The following is a 14,127-nucleotide window of genomic DNA, read 5'->3' on the forward strand; positions in this document are numbered from 1 at the left end:
TAACTATTCTGCCTCCAGTTTGTGAGAGTCATCATGCAGTACTCACTTGGGAAGTGATTAAGTTTATGAATGTTCCATTCAGAAAAGGTTACATGCTCAACTACAAAGCAGGCAGTGGTGTAGCTAGAGCATTTGCCGCCAGGGAGGTCCCTGAGTTTGCCGCCCCTCTCAATATACACCAAAAATACTACAAAAAGTCAAAACGACGTATAGGGAAATAAATTAAAACACTGTGTTTATTTTTGAAGTAAAACTGTAATTTCAACATTCTAAAATGTTATTTTTCTTGCTTTTCTATTAGCAAAATTGTCGAAGACATTGTCGAAGTCTAGTTCATAGTAATGTAGGTAATTCTTAATCAATTTTATTTAGAAAAACTCCTCTCACAACTAGCAACACTTACAGCAATTGTGAGGAAAATACGCTGTAGTATTACAATAGCTGGAACTGAGTTCTGGAGACTCTATTTTAGAATTAACTGCAAAAGTTCAAAAAGTTCAAAGTGCCGCCCCCTCCTCTAGCTGCGCCTCTGAAAGCAGGAAACTATGACCAACTGAGGAGTATACTAAGGTCAGTGGAATGCGATCGGTTGGTAGATGAGAAGAATATCGACAGTGCATGGGAAGCATTTAAACAATACTAATGATGCGATATCAGAATGTGTCCCTAGAGTTCGAAGAATAAATAGGAGAGAAATAAATTGTATGGAAATCAAAGTCTGAGTATGAAAAGAAACTTGCTCTGCATCCCAAAGACAACCCGCAAGAATTCTATCGATATGCTGCAAGTTGAAGAAATATGAATATGAAAGAATAACTCTTCTAAATGCAGGTGGCATGAGGGTTACAGATGCAGAAAAAGTTGTTCAACTAATGAGTGCCCATTTTGTTAAAAGCTATCAATCTGGTGCACGCGATATTGAGCTCATTGATATCTCTTCAGTGGATGAAGAAACTCAGGTGTATGAGGACGAGGTATTAGAGCTGTTACACAAACTGAATAAGAATTCAGCAATATGAACTGATGGGATATCAGCACGTTCAGCTGAACTGGCTGTTCTTTTGACCATGCTGTTTAATATGAGTCTCAGAACAGGGAAGATTCCACATGAATGGAAAGAATGTATGGTAATTCCACTGCACAAGGGTAGTGCAAAGACCGATGTATCCAATTATCGACCAATTAGCATCTCAGGAGTGGTGGTGAAGATTTTGGAAAAAATGGTTAGGACTCGCATTCAGAAATGGGTTGACATCGAATCTTTACTTTGCAATGAGCATTCTATAACCATTGAACAAGACAAGGGAAACGGATACATTATGATAGTTTTGGATTTTGCTAAGGCTTTTGACAGAATACAGCATGGTAGACTGTAGCATAAATTGGAGAATATGAGTTACCTTAAATATTAGCGTGGATAAGAGGATAGCTGAATGACAGATATCAAAAAAGCAGTATACGGGGGATGTGAGTCTGCAAGATTTAAGGTAACTAGAGGTGTACCACAAAGATCAGTGCTTAGTCCACTGTTATTCAATCTGCACATTAATGATATTGGGAAGGATTTGACAAGCGACATACAGCTATTTACTGATGATGCAAAGATAGGTAGGATAATTAGGAATGCTGCTGATATGCAGTACGTGCAGAATGATTTGAATAGGTTGGAATTGTTGGCATGGGCAAATGGATCAGTTCAATGCCAGTAAATGTAAAGTCATTCACTTCGGCGTGATTAGATATTCAATGTCGTATTATATTGGTGGGATTATGTTAGAAGAAACTGATGAGGCTAGGGATCTTGGAGTGTTAGCAGATAGGAAGTTGAAGTTCAGGGGCCATGGTGCACAAACAACTCAAAAGATAATTGTAACTGAAACGAACGTTCACATGTAAAGATTAAGGATGTTATTTCGCCTCTTTATAAGCCCTTGATAAGACCTCACTTGGATTATTGTGGGCATATTTAGTCTCCTGGTTTCGGTTGTGATTCTTCTGATCTAGTACAGAATTGTCCTTGATAAGACCTCACTTGGATTATTGTGGGCATATTTAGTCTCCTGGTTTCGGTTGTGATTCTTCTGATCTAGTACAGAGAATACCAACGAGGGTGTTAAAATGATATCAGGATTATAGAATACTGATTATGAAGACAGATTGAGAATTTTCAGACTGCGGACACTAGAAAACAGGAGAAAGAGGGATGATATGATTGAGACTTACAAACTTCTGAAAGGTTCATACAGGATTTCAACTGATGGAATTTTGCAATTTATGGAAGGTGGCGAAAGGAGGAGAGGGCATCCTTGGAAGCTGAGAATGATGCCGCCAAGAAGGGGGTTAGGGCTAGATTTTTCTCTCATAGGGTAGTGTGTGATTGGAATGGATTGCCATTGTATGTTTTGAGCGGGAACAGTCTGAATGAATTCAAGAATAAGTATGATAGCTGGTGCGTACAGTATGTGGCCTCCCTCGATGAGTCTTGCCTCCCTAGAGTCTTGCCTCCCTCTCTTAATACTACTAATAACAATAAACAAGCAAACAAATGAATATTTTCCATAAAGAGTGGAATTATTTACGAGGGTGGTCTGAAACGTTCTCGTCCACGACCATAGGTCTCAACACTATCGGTAAGATTTTTTTTCTAAGTTTGTACATCTGTCATAAGCATCGATGTGAAATTACAAGTCATTCAATCAAGTAGTTTGTTTTATCCATCTGTCTGAAGCAAAAGTGTTGTCTGTATCCTTTGAAATGGATAAAATTGAGTATCGTGCAGTTATAAAATTCTTTGTAAAAGAAGGTTTAACAGCAAAAGAAATTCATTCGAAGTTCATAAAAGTTTATGGGCACTCTTCTCCTTCGTTTTAGACAATTAAGAAATGGGATGCCGAGTTTAAACGTCGCCGTATCAGCCTTGAAGATAATCCACGTGAAGGAGAAGGACGTCCAAAAAGTGCAACAACACCAGAAATCATTGATCAAATGCACGATATGGTATTGGACCACCGGCGAGTCAAAGTGCGTGAAATTGCTGAAACTATAGGCGTTTCAAAAGAATGTGTAGGATACAGTTTGCATGAAGAGTTGCAAATGAAAAAGATTTGCGCAAGATAGGTGTCTCCTTGCTCATAGCAGATCAAAAACGCACTCGCATGAAAATCTCTGAACAGTGCTTGGAGCATTTTAACAAGATTAAAACTGATTTTGTGCGTCGATTTATTGCTAGGGATGAGACTTGGATTCACCATTACACACAGAATCCAAACAGCAGTCAAAACAGTGGACAGAAGCCGGTTTTCAGCGCCAAAGAAGACAAAGTCGGTTCCATCAGCAGGAAAGGTCATGGCATCGGTGTTTTGGGATGCTAAACGCATTTTGTTTATTAATTATCTTGTAAAGGGTAACACAATAACCGGGGAATATTATTTCGATCTTTTAACCAGACTAGACGAAATAATTCGTGAGAAAAAGACCCGGTTTGCAGAAGAAGAAAGTCATCTTTCATCGGGACAATGCATCTGCCCACAAATATGTTTTGGCAATGGGAAAATTAAGGGATCTTCACTATGAATTGTTGAAATATCCATCATATTCAGCAGATTTGGCTCCCTCTGACGTCTATCTCTTCCCAAAACTACAACTCTTCCTCCCTAGTCAGCATTTTTCTTTGCAGCTGTAGAATGGGGGGGGGGGGGGTTTGCAGATCTTACTGAGAACCACTAAAGCGACGGGATAATGGTGCTGGAGTATCGCTGGAATAAATGTTAGTCTTAAGGGAGATTATGTTGAAAAATAAAAATAATTTTGAAATTATAAATTCGTTTTTTCATTTTTAGACCGAGAACACTTTCAGACCACCCTCGTAAAATATATTTCTTAGAATAAATTCTATTTTTTTTATTATTGCATGTTTTAAAAAAATAACATGCATTTAGCTTTCCTTCCAAAAATGATATGGCATACTGTAATAATCTATTCTAACATAACAGAGAACAATTATTTTTTTAACAGTTAAATATCATTAAAAATAATGACAAACAGTTGTTGTCAACGACAACAACTTTTATGACAGTTGTATGACAGCTTGTCATACAACTTCTTACCATCGTCTTCCTCAGTGCCACCTGGACGTGCTACAAAAATCACTTCACTAGGATACATGCTGTCTTTGTCCCTCCAGATCTTTGCTTCGTGGGTAAATACGTCTAATTTCACGATCTGAATAAGGTTAAAAAAAGAAATAATATATATTTTATGATTTGAAATTAAATTTGAAAAAAAAAATATATATATATATAACGTTTCATTCCGAGCTATGGAAATTTTAGGCTATCTGAAATGCATAATAATTAAGTACAGTTTATAATCTAGTCAAGTATTGAACTAGCTAATGGAATCTAAAATTCTACTCTCTGATATGTTCTATATCATACCAGATGGCGCCACTTCCACAGAAGACAAATATCGTAGTTATATTTGTCTTCTGTGTCAAAATCAAAAACCTTTCGCTTTCTTCCATTACAAATGATTTATTTATTTTCTGTTTCAAAGAATGGCAGTAGCACATTTATAATAAATGTACTACTGCTATTTATTGAAGCCCTTTGGTCGGAAAGACCTGGGTTCGATTACCGTCTATGACACGAGGAACCTTTATGTGGTCTCGTTCGACTAAAAGTGAGTTGGCCAGTCTCATACAGGGTGGAGGTTTTTTCTCCCAGAAACTCGGGTATTTCGTACCTCAGAACAGACAAACTGACCCGTGATCACACATGGATCTACAGTGACAAATATATACTTAGAAGTCCCTCATTGGAGGGAACAACCTCAATCGGTCCAAAGGGAAGGATGAGGAAAATTGGGGGAAAATCCCCCACACGACAACAACAACTACCATTTATTATAATAATACTGTTTTATAATAATAATGACTATTACTCGATGATTAATAGTCATTATTACTCATTGAGTAATAGTCGCTGCTTGAGTCTGCTAATTTCGGAATCAGGAGTGAAATTCTATAGCAGAAAGTCTTGCTAGCTCCTCTTCAAATATTGTTCTATAATTATCTTGGTGACGTGGAAGAACATGCAATAATTATATCGAAAACAGAAAGCAGAAATAGTATAAGCACAAATGAAGCAAAATTCTAATCGGGGTCTCGTGATTTTTTAAATGTGAATACCGTCCAAGAAAAGTTGTGAACCTATAGTACTCTGGTGCTATAGGTTTACAACTTTGGAATATAATCAAATAAATACAAGTTAAAATTAGGAAATCGCACATTATCTAGCAATGCATCGAGTAGAAGTCACTCAGTCATCGCGATGGTGAGAGGAGGAGATCGGCTGTCTATAGCTTTCCATAATGTTAGACTTGGAAGCGTGCCGACTACTACATTTTGGGTGAAGAAACGTTTGATGATTTATATATTATATTTATAATTAAAATCTTAGTAGCCTATCGTGTGTGACGTATATATACTCTTCTGTTTGAAAAGGTCTGTTCAGTTGTTTTTCTGGCATCAGGAGTTCTTTTGAATTAAAGGGGAATTTTAACCACCCTTATGAATGAGGTAGCACTCCAAAAAACCCACTGCAGAAGGAGCATTTATGGACGAAAACAAGGACAAGTTTCTGGGTGGGAAATACCCGCACACCATTGGATTGCTGAAACGAACATTCACATATTCACATTTGGATTGATAGGAATTAGACCGAAGCAACTAAGGCTAGCGGAGCAGCGCCACTTATAAAGTGGTAAGACCTCATAAAGATTCTTCGTGTCTCGGACTGGATTCGAATCCATATCTTTTCCAACCGATGCGCAAATGATGCGTCATCTTAGTCCTTGCTCGACACCGTAGCTTCCACGCTTTCATAGATCGTTGAAATAATAACGGTATCATTACTGAAGGTCGTAAATTAATCTTCTCTGTAAAACGTTCGCTATACATATTTGTATATCACATATTTTCCAATACAAAAAAAAAAAAAATTGCTTGAAGAAAAGAAGAAAAACATTCATGAATTTAATATGCTCAAAACAACAACAACAACATACGATATCCTTCAACGTAAAGATGAAGTTCCATTGCCCACACAAATTGTTTGCATAGACAAGATGTGTCGGAAACACTTGATAGTCAAATCATTTACTCGTATATTTCGTACCAATAAAGAGAATACTTCACTTTTTCATACCCCTGTATATAAATGTACATAAACCAAATTTGATAATAAAATTGTTAGAGATTTATTACCTGTAAACCTCTTTGAAATCTGTTACAGAATTATTCTAAGATATGAACGCATAATCTTACCGAATTCCTGAAGTAGCCTTTCTCGAAGACGCCGCTACCAAATACGTATCTATACTTCTTGCCATTGCACAAGTCATAATTGATGGTGGGAAGCTCAAATCCTTGAAGAAAGATCATAAATTGGTCAATAGAAAGAGGAAGTATATATTTAACTGAACATATAAGCTATCTCTTTCTCTCTCTCTCTCTCTCTCTCTCTCTCTCTCTCTCTCTCACACACACACACACACACACACACACACACATACATTCGCGCGCGCACCTTACCTGCTCTTCCAATACTTTCTTCTGTTAAAAATATGACTCCGTTCTCTCGACGAATTGCAACCGCTCTACAGTTCTTCAGAGTGACTAGATTTTCTCCTTTCTTGCCGTCCTTGAAAAACAAAGAGGATACCAATGGGGTTATTTTACATTTTCATGCTCCCATTACAATAGCACTGATTTCGCACGTATTCTTTTAGCAGATAAGGAGAAATTACAATATTATTAAGGACTTTGAGTTCCCATTCTTTTCCCTTTTGTTTTCGTGCTTATGTTCCTGGAAATTCGAAGGATGACTGCCCCTTATTTTGTTTAGATAATGAGTGGAAAGGAAGGACTGCTTAGGAGCCTTTGGTATGCAAATGTATAATTAAAAACGAACACTGGATGTAAAATGTCTTTGAGATCTGTGAGAAAAACTATGACCTACACCGGTGTCCAAAAATTAAGGACGAACTACATTTTTACCAGTATATGGAAAAATTTTCATGACTATATCCAAATGTGGACATAAATTTATTGTCAGCATACTAATAAATTATATTACACAAAAAATTTGTTATAAAGTTTGTACAAATTAAATTGCAATACGTTTTTAGCAAAAGTTACAAATTTGGTAAGGACATAGTTAAGGGATTAATACAGTACTTACAGAAAACTATGCGGAGGGACATTTCAGTATGGAATATGTCCGCCCGGAAGTGCGATGCAGCTCTCACAACGTTGTAACATGCTTAGTACTGAATGATTTAGGAGTTCTTGAGGCAAACTGGCCCACTCTTCCTCCTCCTTCAAAGCAAGGATAAGTCCTTGTTACAGATGTATAAGTCCTTATTTTCTGGAGGGAAATTTTGGGGGGCAATACGTCTCCCTATAAGGTGTCAAATGTGTTTTATGGGGTTCAGATCGTTGAAGCGTGCTGGCCACTCGATTTGATTAATATCTTTGGTCTCCAGAAGTATCTCCACTGCTCGTGTACGATGTGGTGTGGCATTGTCATCCATAAAAATGAATTCTTCGCCTACAATACCATGAACAATTGAGCATGACGTTAAAGAACTTCGTTGCAATATCGTTGACGATCATAGTCCCTTTTTTCCAGCCCTTCTAGTTCGCTGAATCCATTAAGCATAATGCCTCCCCACACCATCCCCGTATTCCTCTCTTTCAAAAACATTCTCGAGATGGTAAGCAGTACCACTTTCGTCTAGAATCGGAGGAAAGGCTAAAACGACTCTCATCTGTAAAGAGTATATTAGCCCATCAATTTATATGGATACAACACCACTGAAAACGTGCCCTCCGATGAGTTGTGGATAAAGAGATGCAGATTACATGCCTTCGGGTGTTGTACAGACCTACTTCTCGTAGACGTCATACCACAGTTTGTCGAGATATCTGTGTACCTGTTCTTCAAAGGAGCCGATTTGCAAGCTGACCTACCGTGGTGCGTCGATTATGTTTTGCTGTTATAACCAAAAATCTGTCTTCATTCTCCGTGGTAGAGCAAGGGCGACCTTTTAGCGTTTCAAACACATTCCATCAGTTTGAAACGCTGCCCAGATTTTTTTTAAAAAAAAATTATTCACTAAGCGAACAAGTGAATAAAATTTTGTACAACATACAAAAACCAAAAAAGGACTGTAGATTTAATTGCAAATTCACAATACAAGAATGCTATTGTGACTCGCACGTGTCTGTGATTATCACCGATTATTGCCAAAATTTCATAGAGTAAGAAAAAATTACAAATGATGAAATTATTATAAAGAAAAGTGGGGAAAAAATGGGCAGCCTCTGCTTTTAACCACGTTAGCACATCTGATCCTGGTCAGGACAAGTCTGGATAAAATGGGAAGAAAATATCGAAAATAAAACCAAAATAGATTCCATCCCCCCACCCCCTCATCATTTATCATTGTCACTAAGTTCAAAAATAGCATAAAAGCAGTATAAACGTTTGAAAAACGAAAAAAGCTTTTGTGGTCAATCATTATGAATTTTTCTAATTTATCGTATTGCCAACTATCTTCTTGTCTTGTTTTAATACTGAAAATGAAGAAAGAAAGGTAATTAATAAGAAGATTGCAGAAAGTTACATTGAAAGTAGACATGGGGCTCACTGAAAGTAGACATATAAAGCAGCTGAAACACTGGCTGATGTTTATGAGCTCGTGTTTTAGCTGTAATATCTGAAGTACAAAGGCAGTTTGATTAAATGCCAGTGAGTCGTTGGTCATTCATTTAAGATATCGTCTAGAAACCTATTCTTTTCCTGATTCCTTTTGACTATCACATTCCTGGAATGGAAACAGTTTTGCTAGCAAAACTTTATGGTATTTTTATCCAGTTTTTCTGTAAAACAGTTATCCAATAGTTAATCCAACGCTATAAATAAATAAAAGGGTTTCTTAAATGAATCTGTTAGCTTCACTCTTCTTCGAAACCAGGATTAAAATTAACCGAAAAATAAATATAACGATAGAAACTTTTTGGATATATCCTGATTTCCATAAGTTTATAAAACCGTTGGCGTAATTTTAATCAATTAGAATTAGAATCAAAATGAAAATTCTCACACAGCATTTCACAATATACAAAGCATTTCTTACCTTCTTTAGTGGAAGAACATATCTGCGAGGTTCGGAAGGGCATGTGTTGTCGAAATGTCCAGCTCTTAGTTTCTCCATGTAGAATTTGTTGAGAATATCGGCATTCTCAAATGCCATCACATCCATGACGATGTGATTGTCTTCTTCATAGGTGTTGATGTGGTGGAAAGAGAAGAAAGGATGTGTTTGATATCGGATTTTCAATTCTTGACCTGTCTTCCTCTCAATCACATGGATCCTTGTCTACAACCCACGAAATATAGTTAAAAGAACATTAATTTTTATTGTTTGGATTTATTTTAAGCGTAACTAATAAATTTATTGAAAAACAAAATATAAACAACTAAAGCTTCTTCAGTATATATTTATATTCGATGAATTAGTGGATAATAAATAATGAATCTGAATCTGAATGAATCTCATGTAATAATTTATAGTATTATTGCTTGAATTTATATATTATGCATGTAATTTATATGAGAGGTAATAAAGGGTTATTACAAATAATAATAATAAAAATAAAATAGTAATTGTCTGCATTAATGTTACTTACTGTAACAAAAACGAAGTATCTAGCAATGAAATCTTTGTATTATAGTTTATTTAAAAAAAAGTGTAACTATTCTCGAAGACCAATAAGACTATTATTCTTACTGTTATTTAAAAAAAAACTTATTTAAAAACTGATTTAAAAAATTCTATTGTGAAAAAGTGAAATGTTCAGAATTCCTTGCTGCTAACAAAAAAGAACTCCAAATGTAAATTATAAATTAAAATAAACTACAATTATTATTATTATTATTATTATTATTATTATTATTATTATTATTATTATTATTATTATTATTAGAGTGATTGGGGAAAAGTAGATAGCTCATTTGAAATTTAAATATTCAAGTTACTTTGAACTTGAAGAAACAAATGTACTGTTTCACCTTACAAGAAAGTTTTTTATGCTTTTTCTAAAAAAATGATAATATTTATATAAAATAATTTTGGTTTCTAAATAGTAAACAAAATTTAAAATTTAAATTACCTATACTTTAACTAATTTACATATGTTACGTATTTTATTAATACAGGAAAATAAATATGAAAGAATCGATTTATATAAATAAATTAAACAGAAGTGCGATTTTGGTATGATGTGATATAAGATATCAATCTTAATCGCATCAGTTGAATTTATTACAACAAGTGTTTAATTGTGATAAATTAAATATAAAAATGAAAAGTGTTTAACCGGTGTAATGGATAATAACAGATCTTCGGTTCATGGCTTTTGCTTTGAAGATAGATACTGGTTTAACTGTTTCTGCTGTGATTCCAAATCTTCCGAACGGATGAGATATCACCTCAGCACGATATCGCTTCCTTTTTTTCTCAACAGAAAGTAATAACTGCAGAATGCAACAAATCGTAACTATTAATAGCTGGACTATTACGCAGGTTGCTGCTGCGACCTACATATTGTATTTCCTGGTGAGAAAGAAAGTTGAACTTTTTTTTTTTTTTTTTCAATTTCTTCAGCTGCCATTATAGGAAAATGGAAGCTTCCTGTAATGCAACATGATGCTTGCGTTATTGAAGTTTGAGTCTGTTTTTACTTTCTAGTAAAACGGCAGTAGTTATGTCTCCACAGACATTCATAACCTCAATACAGTTCTTTAGCTATGAAATTGATGCTAAATATAAATGCACACAAAGTGCGTACACGTCCATAATAAAGTGGTTATGTTGGTTTATATTGCGAAGATGAATAGGACAACAATGGCCAGAAGTTTGGATTATTTTTATGTATTTTCACTTCACAATTCAGACTAGTTTACTTCCATGACAGGATCGTCGTCCGATATATATATTGGCTAGATGGGTGAAGCAAAAAATGCTTTTCATAATCCCCGTTATCTGTAATGTAAAGAAAATGTATGGATAGGGTAATATATATAGAGCAATAGGCTCTGATCATGGCAGGAGGATAACAGCAATAGCCGAGCCTCAGTTAAAACTTAATTGGCTACAGCATTGCCATCCATTGCTCTCCCTGGGTACCCATTTTATTCGCCTCGTACGACATGCATGGGCTACAGTGAGGCTGATATTTAAGTAAAGTTCTCTCTAAAAATTAAGACGATCCCCCGGGCCACTCCCTACAGGTGGCCGAAAGATCGTCCAACTCAGCATTGGTTCCACTCAGTGACAGGCTCCCCACCACTGAGCAGAACCTCTCATATTCCAGGGAAAAGCATCCACGGACAAGGCCCCTCACGGCCACGCCGGAGAATACCCTCCTCAGAGACTCAAAAATGCTCTCTCAGGGCAAACACCCCCCGAAATCTAAGCCCCCCTCACCAGGAGCAAAATTTCGGAAGAAACCTAAGAGAGGGAAACTCTGCGTCCCATTTTAATCGCCTCGTACGACATGCATGGGCTACAGTGGGACTATTCTTATCCCGGCCACCACACGGGGAAAATACATATCCTGATGCTTTACCATCGCGTTCGGTCTCATGGCAGCCAATTGGTGAAATCGCTTTACTGCCTGTTTAACAAGCCCACGTTGATCGTAATAAAAATATTCCCTTTATGCATCTATCAGTTCTTTATATGGGTTCTTAACTGTTTTCAAAATCTTAAGCTTATAGTTTGAGTGCATTCAACTACAGATAGTTTGCATAAATACTTGCAAACTGTGTATAACTCTCCTTTTAAATCCGAATAGAGATGAAGTAATGATGAGGAATAACATCATGCACTGGTATTTTAGCTTTTCTTTCTTCACTCAGTCATCTAATTGCAAACTTTCATTGAAGTAACGAGACTAGTGAGCCATTTCATTAGTAATATTCTCTTAACTTAAGACCACTTTCATGCAGCTTTGATGATATGTGGAGTATGTAGTATAATAAAATAAAACGAAATCAGTAGCATTTCAAGGTAAAGAAATTAAAAGATGCAAACTAGTCATCTACAACAAAGTAATAGAACAAGTGAACAAATTTAAATATTTAGGAAATTACATAAGGATAAATCGACATTGCTTATAAAAAGTAAAAATTCCTAGCAGTCATTGGAACTTTGAATAGACACCTCAGTAAATAGATACTTAGTGGAAACTACAGAAATTGTTCCTAATACCGCAACAACAACAACAAAAACGTTACTGGTTTGCTGGGTGAAGCATAAAATGCTTTTTGTTTTCCCCTGTGTCTGTGTCGAGAAGCTTGATGGGGGAGTGGGGGTTTGTGAGCCTTGTGCTCGCACTTTTTGAACTATAGGGTTAGCTCTGTTCTGCTGAGAGCAGGATTGCCTTGGGTCTTTTATGTTTGTGATAGTCATGTTCACTATAACTGGAAGCTTGTCTGATTAGTGGGTTGGGATGAGAGTGTGCTTTGCTGAAGAATTTTTTGGCTTGGTCCTGAAGGAGGGAATGGATGTCTGGAGTTCTGGTTTCTCTATGGATCTACGTGTTTCTGACGAACCATGGGGCATTCAGGATCATCCGCAGGCACTTGTTTTGTATCCTTTCAGGATGTTGGATTTGGATGTGTGACTCCATGTAGGGGATGCATATGTGATAACTGGTCGTATTACCATCTGGCACAGTAGCAGCATGTTGCGTGTATTCAGTTTGCTGTTGCGGTTGATCAGGGGGTAGAGCTGGGCTATGGCTCTGGATGTCTTTGTGCCTATGAGTTTGATGTGGCTGTTTAAATTTAGTTTATGGTCCAGCTGTACTCCTAGGTATCTGGCTTCAGTCAGCCAAGGTATCTTTTTTCCGAGGAGATGAATGTCGTCTTGGATGAGAGCTTTGCGTCTGGTGAATAGTATAGCTGTGCTTTTATGGGGGGTTACTTGTATCCTCCAGTCCGAGAACCATTAATACCGCTTACTAACATATATTTATATATAATAAAATTATTGGTGGATCTAAATGGTGCATTTTATTTTTGCTAATTATCTTTCTTTTTCTTTTATTTTCAGACTACAATTTTAACATATTGTTTTATATTATCTACTATCATGTTATTTATAAATTAAAAAATAATAATGTTTTGAATTAATTAATTAATTTAATTCATAACGGAAGTTATAGACATAATAATTTTATAGATGTAATCAGTTGCTCAGGTATGAAGGTACTATAGCTTCAATATTTAAATTACTTCAATAAGTTAACAAAAAATACTTTAAACATTGTACTGCACAGTGTTTGCTTACTTCTTGATATGGAAAATACAAAATACTTTATGTGGAATATAAGGATAAACCTGCTCTTGAAAATATCCATAATTCAGAACAGCATTTCCATTGTTTAGCTGCGGATGTAGCTCAAGAGTAAGGTGGGAACAAATTGAATTGGAAGCAGAAGCTTGCTTCCAAATGAATTTTTTTCTTATTTAGCACTGGAATTTTAATTGCATATTTGTATTTGAACAGCAGATTTTTTTCTTGTGTTATTTAAAAATACTAGAAAGGAAGATATTTACTTCGAATGAAAGAACTATTGATAATGACTACCATATCTTCCACTAAAAGAAGGGAAAACTTTTTTCATAGATCCATCCCCATTGCATAACTCTTCTGTTTCAGACCAGTTTAATTTCGTCAGCGAGATGGCAGGAAGAATTTTATGAATTTCTATCTAAGAAAGATATGAAAATCTAAGCTAAACATGAAATTTCAGTGCAAAGTTGGTAACTATTATTGATATTCGTATATATGTAAATGCAATATACTCATATATATATATATATATATATATATATATATATATATATATATATATATATATATATATATATATATATATATATATATATATATATATATATATATATATATAGTATATATATATATATATATATATATATATATAGGTTGTTCTCAAGGACATCACAGAGTCCTCTCATCCCCACTGAATAC

General features: G+C 35.6%; 1 protein-coding gene across 1 annotated transcript in view; it reads right to left on the reverse strand.

The window, feature by feature from the left end:
- Nucleotides 1-14,127, reverse strand: part of LOC150109326 (retinoid isomerohydrolase-like) — a 60,113-nt gene that overhangs the window by 4,338 nt on the left and 41,648 nt on the right. The window contains exons 7-10 of the mRNA XM_090407445.1: nucleotides 9,202-9,444; nucleotides 6,593-6,701; nucleotides 6,326-6,426; nucleotides 4,107-4,221 (exon numbers count right to left, since the gene is read on the reverse strand). Coding sequence (XP_090263571.1) covers nucleotides 4,107-4,221; nucleotides 6,326-6,426; nucleotides 6,593-6,701; nucleotides 9,202-9,444 — 568 coding nt within the window. The remainder of the gene's footprint in view (nucleotides 1-4,106; nucleotides 4,222-6,325; nucleotides 6,427-6,592; nucleotides 6,702-9,201; nucleotides 9,445-14,127) is intronic.

Source organism: Typopeltis vanoorti, chromosome 2 (genome assembly GCF_054136105.1).
Source record: "Typopeltis vanoorti isolate ZY-2024b chromosome 2, IOZ_Tvanoo_1.0, whole genome shotgun sequence".
Lineage (NCBI taxonomy): Eukaryota > Metazoa > Arthropoda > Arachnida > Uropygi > Thelyphonidae > Typopeltis > Typopeltis vanoorti.